We start from the raw sequence: 16,767 nt of genomic DNA, 5'->3' as shown, positions 1-16,767 counted from the left end.
TTAGATTGTGTTTCAGGCCTGACAATTCTTTTGAATGAAGAAAAAGTCTGGATAGCTGTTACTAAAGAGTAACTGAAACATTTTAAGAAACTCTGGCTCATTGGGAGCTTTTTTTAAGGATACATTGTATCCTTTCTTTTTGACTAAGTTTAGAAAATAATAATAATAATAATAATAATTGGAAATATTGAATTTCTGGTTTTACAATCACTAAGCCATAAGAATCAAAATGAATATGCAATATTTTATTATATAAAGTGTAATAAATAGATATGTGGACGTTTTTGAATTCAGTTACTATTAGTCCGATAGCGGTGTGCTTTACTCCACACGGGGTCAGACAGAAGGTGGCGGTATTGCCCCCGAAAGCTGTTTGAAAATCACCAAAAGACCCAAACGAAAAAGAAGCCGGAAGCATTCAGCTGTCAGTTTTGTAACAACAATCTAGTGCTGGACTTTGCATGGAGCGAGAGGGACCGGGGCAAGTTCTGCAGAGTAATTTAATTCATCGCTCTGCCGTGATCGCTGTGTTTAGAGAGCACCATGGATCCGTCACAGGCCGAGACAGTGGATGGTGGTGCTTCGAGTCCCAAACTCGAGCTTTCCCCGGCGATGCGGGCTAAAATCGAGAGGAACCGGCAGCGGGCGTTGATGCTCCGACAAGCCCGTCTTGCGAGTCGTCCTTTGTCCGCTGTGGAGGGCGCAACAGCGGCCAAAGTTTCCAAGACCATCGACTCCGGAGCTGGGTTCTTTATCGACGAGGAGGGAAATATAGAGGGAGAGCAGACGATCAAGGTAGTGGTGCATCAGCCAGGTGTGTGTTTAGTTAGACAAATACGTGCTCGTCTCGTACTTACATTATTTACCTTTGTTCTTGATCACTGTGGGTCCGCGTTGTTTTCAGCTCCGGTGATTGAACCAGAGTACCTGATGTGTGATGAATGTCAGAAACCCTTTATGGACTCGTACCTGAGCAACAGCTTTGACCTGTCTGTGTGCGACAGCTGCAGGTATACACTTACACACACACCTGATGTGTTTGCTGCTGTCTGTGTGCACAATTAATACTTTTATATTTATTAGATTTATTTGGTGACTTATATTTTAAAACTTTGAACCATAAACACCTGCAAGCCTCACTGATTTCCGGTGTTTAACAGCTGTTTACAGTCATGCTCCCTGAGATCTGGAAGAATTTGGAGGATGAATTAACACCTCCTCATGTTACATGTTACATGTACTGAACCTTTTTTTTTTTTAAACAAAACTAAACTAAGGCTTCATCATGACGAAATTTAAAAAAAGGATGATTTGCTGTCATTTACTGTATTTGCTTGTGCATTCTATATTAAGCATTAAGATACCTAAACATTTTGTGCTGGTGTCCATCACAGTCTATGTATTTAGGGGCTTTAAAGTGCAATGTTTTGGTCATTTAGTTGCCTCAAACTTTTTTTGTGTATAACTGTCAACTTTGTTTTATATAGTCGTACAACTAAAGATCTATTTTAAACCTATTTCCTTTTCAGGGACAATGAGGAAAAGCACAAGCTGATCTCCAGGACTGAGGCTAAGCAGCGCTACCTGCTGAAGGACTGTGACCTGGACAAGAGGGAGCCTCCTCTCAGGTTTATACTGAAGAAAAACCCCCATAACCCACGTTGGGGAGATATGAAGCTCTACCTCCAGCTGCAGGTATGAAAATATGTGAAGGGCAGTTCATACAACTTTTTTAACCTATATTCACGTTATGCTAATATTCTTTAGCATTCAGTGTTGTGTGGCTAGACTGCTCACTGTGAACTTAAATATAGTATTTCTGTCTTAAAAAGCTTAATGTATGTGAAACTTTATTCATATAAAAAATGCGAAGTGATTGGTTCGTAAATCTTCACTAAAAACAAGCAGATAATTGTTTTGTTTTGTTTTAAGTTTACAATGCACACGTTTTATGACACAAGCTTACCAATTAACTCAATCACTGTGTGTTAAAAATCGTTAGTCATTAGATTTGTGATAACATAAATAATGTGAAAATACTATTACCCAAGAAATGAGAGGCTGAGGTGTGAGTAAACCAAAGTACCGCTAAATGTTCAGGAAATGTATTAGGGTGTATGTTTTGTAGATGTCAGAGATTTACAGTAGATTATGTAAAAGTCTCTTTTACATAATCTAAAAGTGAAGAAGATGGTAAAAGTGATTTAAACTTGCAGTCTTTCTAATGGACAGCAGGGGGCGATTCCTTTGGTTACAAAAAGATCTATGAAAAAAAACTTAGTTCCCACTTGGTTTAGTAACTTATTAATCACTTTTAAACATTTAGAATTTACTAGCTACAGTGTGGCTGACTAGTCCTCGGTTTTCCAGATATTAGCTTCAACCCAAAACCAAAGATGGCTGCAGCGAAATGCTTAAATTTCAACTTTAAAGCAGAATTTTACAATTCCAAGGGGGGCATCATGGTGCCAGTGTCCATCTTACCTGTACAGTCTATGGACCTGCTAAAAGGTTTTTGTATATTACAGGTGGAGAAAAGATGTATGGAGGTGTGGGGTTCAGAGGAAGCTCTAGAAGAAGCCAGAGAAACAAGAGAAGAGAACAGAGAGGTGCAGAAACAAAAACGCTTCAACAAGAAGGTCAAAGGTTGGTGTTTGCTTTGAGCCAAAATTCTCCCCTCCCAAATGGGTTACACTGAGCATTGTTAAACATCAGCTGTGTGTCTCTGTGCGTGTATCAGAGCTACGCAGAGCAGTAAGGAGCAGTATGTGGACCAAAAACACCACCGCTCACCAGCATGAGTACGGACCGGAAGAGGTTGTAGATGAAGAGGAAGACCTCTACAAGAAAACGTGCCTCACTTGTGGACATGAGCTTAGCTATGAGAAAATGTAGAGACACACGTCCACAAACACTGTTAAAGACTGATGTCTGGTGCTTCGACAGGAACGCAAGTTTCCAAATTCCTATTTGTATTTTTTCCATTTATAATAAATAGCAATAAAATGCTCCACCTAGCTCACCTAATAGGGGCCAAAATCACCATTGTATTCAACACATTAGCAGTAAGTTCTTTTTTTAATGGCTGTTGCACATCTTAGCTTGATTGCTGACTCAGTTGTATTTTTAGCCATACCTATGCACATTGCTTTTCATTGTTCTGCATCATTTAAAATTTGGCAAGCCAAGGAAAGCATGATACTGAAACTTTTTGTGTAAAATGTTGTGTAAAAAATTGTAGGTCTTCCTTGTGACAAATAGAACATTTTCCAAAGCTGCTGCCTTCTTAGAAAAAGTCATATCTTAGGAGGGCAGTTATGAAAGAAGTCTGCAGCTGTTGCCAGATGTCTAAGACTAGAAGTTCACATCACCTGCTGTAGTTTTGTTTTCATCATGGCTTTACGCTCAAGGCATTCTGGGAGTCAGTCCAGTGCCAGTCTGCCAAGAGTATCAATTTTCAATTGATAAAGACATTATCAAAGAGCACTGGTCAGATGCACCAGTGCACACACTTCAGCCTGGTCTGACCATTGTGAATTTTCACATCTTGGTTTTTATAAATGTAATTTTGTATTAGCTTTAAGGAAATGTGTAAATTTCTTTATTTGTAACGATGTAATTTAAAAAAGTTCTGAAAATTCTTTATTTTTAGGTCACTTCTGTTAGCTAGGTCGTCTGTAATTCTATTCTACAGAGCAAAGCTGTAGTTCGTGATCAGTGTGCAGCCACATCTCAACTACATTTCAGTGGTATGTGAAGAGGATGGGTGGCTTTGGCAATTCATGCTTTTGACTTAGTCTTCTACTTCCTCCTAGCACTTTCCTTGGGCTGAAAAGGGGGAAATTAGATTCAAGAGCTTTGTCAATTCAACAGTATACAGCGTACCAAAATGCTGTTTCACCCCAAGCCCCCCATGATGCATTTAAGTATATAAATACATCTCCAAGAGATAACTAGGATTTACAAATAAATAGCATGCTACATTTTTGTTCCCAGGTCCATTTTGTAGTGGATTTGTGGAAGGTTTGAATCCTTTGGTCAGTATTGTAAGGTGTTTGTAGAGGTGTATGTGTATATCAGTCCTTTAGTGGTAGTGAGTTGAGGGCTCTGACTGCTTGGGGGAAGCAGCTCTTGCAGTGTCTGGTCGTTACGGTTTTGATGCTGCGAAACAGGCTGCCAGATGGAGAACGGTGCATGTGAGAGGTGGAAAGTGTACTTCACTATACTGTTTGCACGTTAGAGTGTCTGTTTGAATTACCAGTTCAGAGTGTAGTCAGCCAGACTTGAATGCTTAAATTTCAATAAATGACAGATTGCCAACTCATGTTCAGTTTTAATAAACTTCAGAGTCACTACCAACTGTAGGAAGCAGGACATGATCCTTACAGTTTAGACACTGGTGGTAGTAAAGATGAAGCAGGTGGGGACGGGATAAAGGAGAGTGCCACAAATGTTCGAGAGGCAGAAATAAAGCACCTGTAAGTGAGGCCAATTTTCTTGTCAGTCTTCTGCAAGCTAATGATTTGCCCAGAGTGACACAGAATGAAGTTACAGTGCAGGAAAGTAGTAAAGTGAAACTAGCAACCCGAATTCCAGCAATGCAGTTGACGTCTAGCCTTTATTCAAGTTTACACTTAAGTTGCAGATTTAACAGTTTTAAATGTTGGAAAACTTTTGACATTTTAGTTTGCTGTGGTTCACAGGTGCAATGAGATTTGCCCAAGTTAGCCATGACTGTTTAGTACCATTGAGATCATTCCTTTATTCAAATTTTCAACATGAATTCAAAACATACATAGTCAGTTTTAAAATTCAAAGGCTTTCTGGACATCAGGGCTTTGAAAAGCAAATTCATCCTCTGTTGCATCAACCTTCTCACCATGAGTGAGACTCTAGATAGAGGGGAAGAGAGAAAGAAACCAAAGTTCAGTCAGCTTTCAAATCAAAATGCAAAAATAAAATACAAATATTAGTACAAGTTCCCAACTTCAGATTACAAAGTTTAAGGCTAACATTATAACTGTTCATCCACACAGCTAAGACTTACATCACTAAAGTACTTCTCAATTATGTTATGTGCAGCCTGATACACCATTTCATTGTCATGGTTCTGCAGCATCTCAATGCGGTCCAGTCCTCCCAGCTCTTCAATCAACAGGCTAAGCTTCTCCATCTCACCAAGCTTTTCTGCAGCCTGAAAAAGTCACAGCCAAACCCACCAAACATAGTATCATTTAGACTTAAATCTCACTGCATTTTAATTTAGCAAAATTAATGCATTTTATAATCTGCGACATCTTCTGCCCTCACCATGAAGATGTTGTTTATAGCATCCAATATGACCAGAATGACTTTGGCATCTTTGACCTGAAGTAGGTTGATGATTGCTTCCAGAGCACCACTCTGCACCAACTGGACTACCTGCTCCACAGTAGCCCCACTAGTCAAGTTTGTCACAGCCCAAACAGCTTCCCTCTGAGTTTTGAAGTCACCCTGAGACGAGGAAGAATATTTACAAAAATAAAATATTTGGCAGCTGAACAGATAAGTCCATTGTTACTTGTGAAATGGTGTTTTCTTTAATACAGAAAATTGTCCAAACAAAAAACCTAACATACTGACAGCTAGCTTACTCAGAATCTGAACAGCACTATTGTTTAAGTTGCAAGCCAACCTTCGGTGTTATTTCAGCCCATTTATCACAACTTCACTTGGAAAAAGAACTAAACTCCTACACTTCATTGTGGCCTTTATCCACAGAGTGATGGCTCATTAAAACTACGTTGGATCAAGTAACCCAGTAAACACAAAGGTGGTATACTAAGCAGTTTTACACTTTGAATTCAGACTACAGATTGAAGGCTACTCACATTTCTCAGTAAGTGTACTAGAGGAGGAAGCAGACCACAGGTGATCAGCTGTTGGATTTGCTTGCATGGACCTGCAGCAATGTTGGACAAGGCCCATGCTGCCTCCTTCTGAATACTGGCCTTTGGATGCCTCATTAACTTTGGTAAGACATTTAGAACTCCAGCATCAATTGCAGTCTGAGTCTGTAGGTCAGAGCCACTCACTATGTTCCCAATGGAGCGGAGAGCTGGGGTCTGGTTGTCAAAGATTTATGAAAAAAAGAAAAAAAAATTATATGAAGTGATCATTCATATTCAAATGCAACACTGAGTAATGACAGAGGGGAAAGTATTAAATCTTCATATCTCATGTCAGATTTTTAACTTATGCTCAAGTGACAGACCCTTAAGTTCAGAGTAGGGGTGTGTCTATACACTACCATGACACCAAGCTCCTGGTGACTCATGAGCTCCACCAGTCGAGGAACAATACCGGTTTTCACTACAGTTTCAATGCGGTCATTGTCACCATCAGAAAGGTAGGAGATTGCCCAGCATGCATCAGATAAGATGTCCTTGTCACTTAGATGAAGCAGCTGGACCAGTGAAGGAAGCATCTACAGAAGCAGAAGCTGTAGCTTATCAACTGGTGGATTTGGAATTCAGATGTGCAATCTGATCACGTGTCAATACAACAGTTCCTGATCTTACCTGCTGGACTGCAGACAAGGGTGGAAATGGATTCTTGTTTCGACACAGGTTGGACAGAGTCCATGTCAGGTTACGCAAATAGCCAACCTAGAGTTAGAGTCAATTACAGTTTAGACTTGAAGTTTCTTTCACCATTTTACTAGTTATCTGATAATACTATTTTAGTTGGGGCTTTTAGTTGATGAATCATGAGTTGAAGTATTATTATTAATAATAATAATAATAATAATAATAATAATAATCTTCCTCATTAGAACTTATTTGATCACATTCGACCAATTTGATGCACTCATTGGCATTGAAAGCCATCAACATGAATTACTATACACTAGAACCAGTTAAAGGCAGTCAAGTTCCTTTGTGGGAACTTGAGTTTGACAAATTAAAACCATAGATTTTTCAGCATAATGCATTTAAACCAGTCATGATTTGGCAGTGTGGTTAAAGTGCAAAGCTAAACCTAGACTCTACCAAGTGCAGGACAATCTCAAATCCAGAATATTTAGAAGTTATCAGAAAAAGAGGACAAACACAAACAAAGCTTGCATAAAACTGACCGGTGTGTCTGGAGAGATTCGAGACAACAAGGCTGGGATGACATTGCACTCAATCAGGACATCGCGATAAGTTGCACCATCACCTGAGGAGTAGTTACATTGTAAGCATAACAATGAAACTGAAGTAGAGGACTGGATTTTATTTTCCATATTCCTTTGTTTAGTGGGAAGACCTCAGAGTTACTCAGCAACTGAGGCGCTTTTTGAAACTCATCTCAGATTCCCCATTTTCAACACCCCCCTTTGTTAGAGCAAAGCCAGACATGACAATACATTGCATTTAAGATTTAACCTGCAATGTTCCCAAGAGCCCAGACAGCCTGTTCACTAATGTGCAGCATTGGCGAGGACAGCAAAGAGATGAAAGCTGGTACAGCCCCATGTTCCACCACCTGAGGGTACACACACACACACACACACACACACACACACACACACATTTAATCTGCTCTGAAAATGGCTTGAGGTTACAAGGTAAACCCAAAGCAGACATGTGACTATAATATGTTGAATATTGACAATATCCAACATGTTGATTACTGTGAAATCTGTCCAATATAACGTTAATATCAGACAGCTTTAATACCTGCTGTGTATGCCAAGAGGTCCCGGAGGCAATGTTTGTTAGAGCCCAAGCTGCTTCAAACTGCAGAGTTGGCTCATCGTCCATAGACAGGAAGGACACAAAGTTAGACAGCAAACCAGCATCTATAATCTCCTTCAGAGGAGGGTTACGCTCTTGAGAAAGCAGCTTCCTGAGGAGACGATTAAAAAAAAAAAAAAAAAAAAAAAAGTTAAGGTACCGGCTTTACTTTGCTCAGTTCACTTGTACCCAATAAATTTTTGGGTGTCATTAACATTGTATAAACGCCCATTACGGTTTCCCCACAGGTCCCATGTGATCCCTGAAATTGATGTTTTTCTTTACAGACAGACTGAGCTGGTAATCATCTGTGAGATGGCAAAAAGCAAGGGTTACATTTGAAGACAGTATCAGACAGATCATAATCATCCCTGAACACTCACCGGGCTGCCTGACAGCCTCGGGTCTGGGACTTCCTGCAGTCGCTGTTCACGTCTTTAATTATGTCCTCAATGGATAAGTGGGTCACCTGGATTACAGGTATGTTGTTAGAGTCTCTGCTAGTTTTAGTAGAGTTATTAAAGGTTTCTGGAAACTTACCAGCTCGTTGGGGATGTAGTCTGGAGACAGGGCCTCCTCGTCCGGGAGGGACGACAGCGTTATATTTCTTCTTTTCAAGAAATTTTCATTCTTGTGAGCTTTGCGCAACTCCACGCATTCCGTGATCCTTTTCTCCCGAAGTTTCTACAGGAGTAGATGGTGTAGCTCAGATAAAATAACCCATTACATAGAACCTAAAAAAATAAATAAATTTAAAAAAAAAAATCATAGTCAACTTACTGCTGGATCTTTCCCCTTATTCTTAAATTTGGAGAGCCGTTCGTCGGTAACGTTTTTGGTGGGCATGTTGGCCTTTGAGCGCACAGTAATCCAAGCTCCTGAAATAAAAACTCAATGAAACCAACCGCCGGGTGATTATATTTGTCAAAGCCGCCTCAGGTGAATCAAGTTAGATGTGATTATTGGAGGAGTCGTGCTGATTCATTCAAGCGCAGCTGTGCAGGTTTCAATTAAGTAACGAACTTTAGGCCTCCCGCAAGGTCACTTTCAGTCTATAGCAAGAATAGAACGAACTGCTTCTTTTAAAAATATTCGCAAAAACAATAAAAGAAAATAAAAGCAAAAAATGTAATTCTACTACAGACTGCCTTTTACTAGATTTTAATTTTATACGGATCATAGCTCAAATTAAAGGCTGGGGATTTCCATTTTTAAATATTTTTTTTCACATAATGCACTCTGGAATACACATGATACATGCATAATAATACATATATATATGTACACAGTTATGAGAAATAATTAAACGCTAGCAGCCTAAATTCCTCGCACTGGAAATTCTGGGGGCTGCAGACGCTTTTGCGTAGGATTAATCTTAGACGGCAGAGGGCAGCACAACATAACAGACAAACTGCTTGCATTTGATCAAAAGAACTGTGACGAAGTTAAAGTCCCTGCTAAATAAAAAGAAGATTTTAAATGTATAATTAATTAGTTCGTGCCTATCGAACAGTTGGTTTTTAATTCAGCTGTTTATTTTAGTATGAAGAATAAAAGAAAAAGAAAAAAAGGTGGAGCTAAACAGTGAAAATGAGAAAATAAATAGATCGAAGTAGTGAAAGAGAAGAAAGTCACTGACAGAGAAAGCTAGCTAGAGAAAAAGTGACAGTGATGGAGTCTCGTCTTCCTCTGTAATGACCAGGAAGGGCCGAACAATAGTCAGAGGTTTCCCTCTGACCAAGTTATACAGTAATCACTTCCTCTTGATAACACTCACACACGCAGAGGGTCATGCGACTGTAAGGGCTCAGACTCATGTGCTGTACTGTGCTGTATAAACACACCAATTTTTTCTACTTCCTCGCCTACAATCAAACGCACAACACAATGCTCATCACAGTTGTTTCCTCTAATGCAGCACCTCAAGAGTCTTTCCCACACCAACTGCCTCTCTTCCACACACACACACACACACACACACACACACACACACACACACACACACACACACACACACACACGCACATATATATATAAATAGGGCATGCAAACATAAATCTATCCAGCTCAGGTTTACTTTAAATGTGCTTTATATATACAGATATAACAGCTCAGCCCACTGCAGCTCGACCTCTGCCCACCTGTATAGCCCACTGAGAAGGTCACCAAGCAGCTACAAGGCAGATGTTATACTGAAAAGGTTTTGATACTGAATATTATACATCAGTGTCAGTCATTTGAATGAATCATTAAAAATTTAATTATAAAACAAGGAAAAAGAATCTAAATTCTCCATTTGTGTCATCCTTCCCTGTGTCTGTTTCTCCGGCTCTGCTGTTTTCTCAGTCCTGCTTCACTGTTACTGTCAGATGCAGGAAACCACAGAGGATAATAGAGATGAATGACTTCTCATGCTCTCTGACAACTTATTTTATTGTCATTAAGAGGTCAGAATGTCCTTGAGTGGACAACCAAGCAGCTGTGAGCCTTCAGCAAAAGTGTTATAAGAAACACAAAGACTTAAGGCATCCCTCTCTATGAAGACCCACTTGTTTAATGAAATGTGAACTTTCTGGACAATTACCTGGTGAATTAGAGTGTGCTACCATGTGTGTGTTTCTGTTGGACTTTTGACCTGGAAGTGCTTATGGTTCCTCAGAGACACCCTGAGGGTGTGGAGTGTTTCTGTCCTGCCCTGTTGCTTTGACTCGTTGTTCGTGTGAACAATGTGGAGTGATTGGAGGAAATTCCACTGTGCAAGTTCAAGGCATTCACACAGTCACACCATACATACAGAGCCCACATACAAGTTAGCAGGAACGCTTGCTCTTACACAACACAGTATCATATATCAGGAACTCCAATGCAGACCTTAGCAGAAAGGTATTAGTTCAATTTTATAATTTATCATAAAAACATTTCTTACCAAATTACAGATGTAAAAATGTACTGAAATGACTAAATATCACTTTCAATTCAATTTTAACAGTTTTCCATGAATAAAAACATTTCAAAAAAGTTCAAATGAAATGACAAAACAAGCAAACACAATAAATGCATTTTAGTAATTAATGAAAAAACCCACAACATATATATTAGAAATGCTAAACAGATAAAAACTGAGAAGGGAAAGAAAGACAGAGGTAGATATAGACAAGGGAAACAAACAGAAGGGCAAGGCCAATATGATATATATGAAGAAAGTAGAGTTTCTTAAAACGCTCCTCTAATATTTTGCCATATAGGCAGAGTTTGTGGACACATGCAAAGTGATTTCTCATATTTGGGGACTTTCAGTACTGTAAAACCAGTCCCTTTCATATTTTACTATATGATGAAAGTGCAGCATGACATTTACGCTCACAAAAAGACACATAATCATTACGGTGATTAATACATTGTTTATTGATGCGTTATTGGTCAGTTGTGAGGTACTTCTAAAAGATTTTTAGTACCAAGATTTTTGTTACTGAATGAGCGGTACAGCTTTTACTGGTACAGCATCTGGGCTACAAGCTACAAACTGTATTTAAGAATTTATTAGCAGCTGCTAGAATGAGAATTGCCATTTACACTCAACAAACATTTCATTAGGTACACATCACTACCAGTGGGTTTGAACCTTTTTCCAACTGCCTTCGTTGTGTCATAGATTCAACAAGGTGCTGGAAACATTCCCCAGAGATCTCAGACGTCCATACTGACATGATGGTTGATCTGGTTGCTGTAGATTTACCGACACCACATCTGAATCTCCCATTCCACAAAATCCACCACATCCCAAAGGCGCTCTTCTGGATTCAGGTTTGGTGACTCTGAAGTCCATTTGAGTACAGTGAACTCACTGTCACTGTTCAAGAAACTAGTTTGAGGTCATTTGAGCTTTGCAATGTTGTTGCAATATTTTTCCAATTTTGTTTTGTCTATTTTTAATGAGTCAGTGTGAACTGTAGCCTAATTAGTTGCACCACGTATGGTCTTCTGCTGCTGTAGCCCATCTACTTGAAGGTGGTGCCTTCAGAGATGCTCTTCTGCATACTTTGGTTGTTACTGTTACAAGTTATTTTGTTACTTATTTGAGTTACTGTTGCCTCTCTGTCTTTCTGTCCCCTGGCCATCAACAAGGAAGTTTTTCAGAGCATTCTCTGTAAATGGCTGTGAAAATGTGAAAATCCCAGTAGATCAGCCATTACTGAAATAATCAGACCAGCTTGTCATAAGCCAAAAACCTGCCACATCCTGAGTGATTTTACCTGTCTTCCCAATTCTGTTTGAACTCAGTTTGAACTTCAGCAAGCCTTCTTGACTATGTTTACATGATTAAATGCATTGAGTTACTGTACTACAATTTGCTGATTAGATATTTGTGTTAAACAGTTAAACAGGTGTATCTACTCTGTAGTCTATGACTGTATAAGTAAAGGTGACCATTTACCTTTATACAACATTTATACATAACATTTTTACTAAAAGCCTCCCTAATATCCTAATAATGACAGTTAATGGCTTACTAGCAAAAGGTAAGTCTAAAGTTCTAAGTATTTCATTACCTTTTAGTAACATCATCATTTATAGCTTATAAACCCTGTGCAGGGCTCTCAATGTTGCAGCTTAAAAGGTAGCACATGTTTAAACTGTGGCTTGTGCATTAAGTGTGATAATATTGGTAATAATCCTTTTACAACTTCCCTCCCTTCCTCCATGCTGGCCCTACCTTCCTTCAGTCTGTCTCCCTATAGATCTATCTTATCATTCGTCTCTTTTGACTTCTCTCCCTCCCATCCTCCCTGATTCTCAGAACAACTTGAGGTGTCTATGGGAAATCATTAGTATAGATTGCTCTGCAGTGCTGCATCAATACACACACACACAAACACACCCACACAGACATCAAGATAACATGCCCTCCCCACTTCTAGCAGGGGAGATATGTTGCAGCCCTCTTTGCTGTTTAAAGTGCATTACCAAGGACAGATTCTTGGCAGGACTTTACTTGTTCTAAGTGTGTTAGTCGCTATTGTTTTTTAGAAATGGCCTGGACGCAGTCGAACAAACGCATTTCCAAAAACGATGACAAACACTCGTGCAGTGTGGCAAAGACAAAGGTGTCCCTTGTCTGTCTGTGAAAGTCAGCGGTTCTCAGATATCAAAGCCGAGGAGAGAGCAAGAACCACAACAGGATATGGGTTAGAGTGACAGAGAGAGATTTGAGTGTGTGTGTTTATGTGAGATGTGTCAAACATGGAGGGAATTTCCATTGAGAAAACCAAAAATTTGATACTGATATTAGACATCTTTCAAATTCTCAAACAAACTTACATGAATGCTTGCATTTTTTTATCACTATGCACAGTTTGTACTTGCTATCAAGCCTCAGGTACAACCAATTGCATTTCAAACATCTCTCTTTTTTGCCCTTCTCTTTCTCCTTCTCGCTCTATGTCAGATCTGCATTTAGCTCCTGCCTATTAATATTTCATGTTGGCCCTCCAATACCTGCCTATCAATATCCCAGACATGACACACCTCAGGTGCAATCCATCATACTCATTACTGACCAGGCTGCAGAATTGTGTTTGTGTGTGTGCATGTGTTTGTGTGTGTTGATGGATCATTTCTTTTTGCTGACAAAGCCATAGTTGTTGGTCTATATAGACAGACTCAACAGCTGGGAGATCGAAAGCCATTCATCATTTACTTTAAAACTACACATTAACACTGTTATGTGTGCACATAAATGCATAGACATTCACATAAATACACAACAGATGTTTACTGTCAATCAGGCAACTAAGGAAAAAAATATATGAAAACTTAAGAAACACTGAATACATTTTTTTTTTTAGCTGGGTTTAATTAACGGATCGTTTCATTCTTTAATATTAGTAACCAAAATTTATTTTAAAAAAATGCAATTCAATGCAGCTCTTTGCATTTCTGGTGTACTGTATGAAAAAGATATAAAGTAGTCAGGCTTTAGTATGGGGAAAACCAAACAATTTGCCTGGATCATGTTGCCATGCTGTCATACTCCTCTGATGTCAAATGTGTTGAACAGACTTTTCTGCCTTCATGTTATTGAAATGCTTAAATCCGGAGAGCTAAGCATACCTGCTGTGCAGCCATGCACACCACATGTCTATACAGTACTTTTAGCAGATAATTCCCTGATTTTTTCCCATGTTGCTACATTAATATGTATAAATATACCAAGTTTATGTTGCGGTAAACACAAAATCGGTCAAGTTTGTGTGTATTTATTTTGATGAATTATAAAAAACTGGCTGTTCACTGATACCAGCTGCAGTCAGACCAGTTGTGGTTAGGAAATTTGAAATGTTTACATTGGCCCTGTGAACTAGCGAGAAAAAGAATATTTCATGAAGGTTTTTGACTTTTATTATGCTACACTGATGCTTGGTGAGAATACAGAACTGCTTCAAAGTCAAGGTTGAATTTTCCATTTTAGATAAAATCACAGCTACTGTTTCAGGAAAGTTATTCACTGCAGAAATCCAATTTAAGTTTTCATTTTTCTCAGTCAAAGATGTAAACTGCACAGGAGAACAAACCAAAAATAAGAGTGTTCCTGAAACATGAAGGCAACATAAGTACAGCGTTTTGTCCTGAAAAGAAAGATACTGCCAACTTGACACTGATGTGCGATAGTTAACACCTGTGATAACTGTTTGTGGATGTAGTAAAAGGGAATGAAGACGTTTCATTATATTGTTCTTGGGCCAGTCCAGTCAAACTATCATCAGCATGCAAATGTTAGTCTTGTTTTAATCCATTTGTGTGCTTTCAAAGCAGCTGTGCTATTTCAGCACCTTGGTGACACGCTGTAAAACGTGGAGTTTGTGGAAAAAGTGCACCAATTAACCCAGTCCAGTAATGGTGCCATGGTTCTTACCCATCCATCCATTTTATTAACCCATTTTTAGCCTGCGCACCTGTTGGCCCCAATTTGTGGCTGCATACTTAAGCAAATAAATCCACAAATTAACAAAGTTTAGTTAGGCTCTGAGCTGTATAGGCTCTGCTCCTGAATTATACATTGATTTGTATTTTTCAAGTAACATGCAGCCTCGGAGAGACCAAGTGGCATTATCTGTGGATCAGCCAACTCCCCGTAACAAGAAAGGGAATCAAAGCAGTGAGAGAGACAGGGCGGGGCGGAGGGGGTGCAGAGATGCATGGTAGAGAACTTCAAAGGTGAACACAGAGTTCACACAGATATGAGGCTCAGACAACAGGGCAGAGCCCACATAGACATACAAAAAAGAGACGGGGCAGAACTAAGAACATACGTACAACATACAGAGTGTGTGTGTGCGTGTGTGTGTGTGTGTGTGTGTGTGTGTGTGTGCGTGTGGTGGGGGGTCTGCATTGCCGATACTGTCAACAATAACTTCTTTCACTCTTGTTGTGAGTCTGTGCGTACCAAAAAAAAAAAAAAAAAAGCAGCTGGCAGGCTGTCAAGAGAAGTTGGGGGGCTTTAGGAGTCCAGTCAGGTCTTTGGAAGGTTAGGTGGTGGATAGATTTTATTGTGGGGGTCTGAGCCAGGTATCAGGTGTATCTAGGCTGAGAGGCCCCTTACATGGGCATCCTATTCACCTGCTGCCTGGATCTGGACAAAGACTGGGGCTCTGGGGCTCTGCTGGGCCACAGACAAACCAAGTAACCCTAGAAGGTCTTAATGGCTCTAAGATGAAGGGAAGATGGTTGAAAGATTACAACATGGGAAAATGTTGGGTTAAAAACACGGCTTTTTGATGATCTGAGGTGCTGCCGTCAACAACATGACTTGTTTCCCACACTGCTATTTTAAATGTTGATTCTCAGAAACCAGTTCAGTTTTTGCAAGACTACACCTGGTGTTGCCAGTTTCATTACTTGTGTGATTAAAAAATGTAAAGACCAATTTTATCTGATTACTGCAAAAAAAAAAAGCAAATTGTGCCTTTCATGCACTGAGCACTCTGATCAGTTTATAAAAAGCTTTTTTCAAAATTTAATATATGAATTTTCTTTATTTTTATTTTTATTTTTTTTGTACACATCTTTAAAATTAATTATTATTAATTATCAGTGTTTCTTTTAATTTTGTTTCTTTAATTGGGGCAATGCAGAGAGACACATGTTGAATTTGGTTTAAATTAGTTTTGTGAAAGGGATAGTAAAAATGAAACCTTATTAGTGTAGTTAGTAAGTAAATTGTATTTATATAGCACAATTAAAACCAAACTGCTTTATAAAAAACTAGAATAAATAGTTTCCTAAAAAATGTATGCTACATGTATGTACAGTGTTTATGCAATAACTCAATAGCTCAACACCAGCTAATTCAGAAATCAGAAGTTTATAAAAGCTTGACAGAAGAGGTATGTCTTTAGCTTACAGTTCTCGTCTGTGTCAGGTGACTGAGGAGCTCATTCCAAGGTCTTGGTGCAACAAATACACTTTGACTGTGGGATCATCCGGAGTGACTGAAACACAGACTTTAATAATTTCAAAGGAGTATAGGACACATCATATCTACCACATATGCAGGTGCAAGACCATATAAGGCTTATACTGAATTCTGTAATGCACAGGGAGCCAGTGCAAGGCTGCTAACACTGGAGTAATGTCCTCTCTCTTTTCTGTCCCAGTCAGTAATCTGACGACAGCATTTTGGGCTAGTTACTAAAAAAATACTAAAAACAAGCAATAGATGACTAATAACAGTATACCAAGCAGTACAGTAGACAAGTTTAGATGTAACAAAGGAATGCTTAAATGTTTTAAATAAGGATTACTCCGGAGATTGTTCTTAGTCGGAAAAATACTGCATTTATTTGTTTCCAAAATTTCTAATTTGCATAAAAGATTATCCCACAGTTCTTAACCTTTGTTTGAATAAAAAGGGTAAAAAAAAAAAGTCCAGGTTAGTGGAGAGGTTAACCCTATAACCCCATGTTTCCAGCTAAAATTAGATAATGGTATTGCCCAACTTGCCCAATTG

General features: G+C 39.0%; 2 protein-coding genes across 2 annotated transcripts; one reads left to right on the top strand and one right to left on the bottom strand.

Annotated features, from left to right (window-relative positions):
* The first annotated feature begins 394 nt into the window (after positions 1–394).
* Positions 395–4,622, top strand: xpa (xeroderma pigmentosum, complementation group A). Its single transcript, XM_005931268.3, has 5 exons — positions 395–814; positions 905–1,010; positions 1,530–1,695; positions 2,529–2,646; positions 2,741–4,622. The coding sequence occupies exons 1-5, from the start codon at positions 544–546 to the stop codon at positions 2,893–2,895; spliced, it is 816 nt and encodes a 271-aa protein (XP_005931330.1). The 5' UTR covers positions 395–543; the 3' UTR covers positions 2,896–4,622.
* A 113-nt stretch (positions 4,623–4,735) lies between these two features.
* kpna7 (karyopherin alpha 7 (importin alpha 8)) lies at positions 4,736–8,677 on the bottom strand. The gene is made up of 12 exons (XM_005931267.3): positions 8,541–8,677; positions 8,301–8,444; positions 8,144–8,229; positions 7,704–7,872; positions 7,410–7,509; positions 7,118–7,200; positions 6,561–6,647; positions 6,290–6,466; positions 5,871–6,104; positions 5,311–5,493; positions 5,048–5,194; positions 4,736–4,892 (listed from the first exon to the last, which is right to left on the bottom strand). Exons 1-12 carry the CDS (start codon positions 8,604–8,606, stop codon positions 4,806–4,808), a joined length of 1,563 nt encoding a protein of 520 aa, XP_005931329.1. The 5' UTR covers positions 8,607–8,677; the 3' UTR covers positions 4,736–4,805.
* Positions 8,678–16,767: the final 8,090 nt, after the last annotated feature.

This window comes from Haplochromis burtoni, unplaced genomic scaffold, assembly GCF_018398535.1.
Source record: "Haplochromis burtoni strain Fernald_Lab_line unplaced genomic scaffold, NCSU_Asbu1 Contig_140, whole genome shotgun sequence".
NCBI lineage: Eukaryota > Metazoa > Chordata > Actinopteri > Cichliformes > Cichlidae > Haplochromis > Haplochromis burtoni.
This window is presented reverse-complemented; position numbering and strand designations above follow the sequence as displayed.

What these genes read in the sequence shown, in the direction of transcription:
- kpna7 (XM_005931267.3), bottom strand. Translation starts at nt 8,606, where the DNA reads ATGCCCACCAAAAACGTTACCGACGAACGGCTCTCCAAATTTAAGAAT. An exon ending in ACCAGGAGCTTGGTGTCATG is followed by an intron (nt 6,105 to 6,289) that starts GTAGTGTATAGA and finishes TTTGACAACCAG; the next exon opens with ACCCCAGCTCTCCGCTCCAT. An exon ending in CTATAAACAACATCTTCATG is followed by an intron (nt 5,195 to 5,310) that starts GTGAGGGCAGAA and finishes TGACTTTTTCAG; the next exon opens with GCTGCAGAAAAGCTTGGTGA.
- xpa (XM_005931268.3), top strand. Translation starts at nt 544, where the DNA reads ATGGATCCGTCACAGGCCGAGACAGTGGATGGTGGTGCTTCGAGTCCC. An exon ending in GGTAGTGGTGCATCAGCCAG is followed by an intron (nt 815 to 904) that starts GTGTGTGTTTAG and finishes CGTTGTTTTCAG; the next exon opens with CTCCGGTGATTGAACCAGAG. An exon ending in CTTCAACAAGAAGGTCAAAG is followed by an intron (nt 2,647 to 2,740) that starts GTTGGTGTTTGC and finishes TGCGTGTATCAG; the next exon opens with AGCTACGCAGAGCAGTAAGG.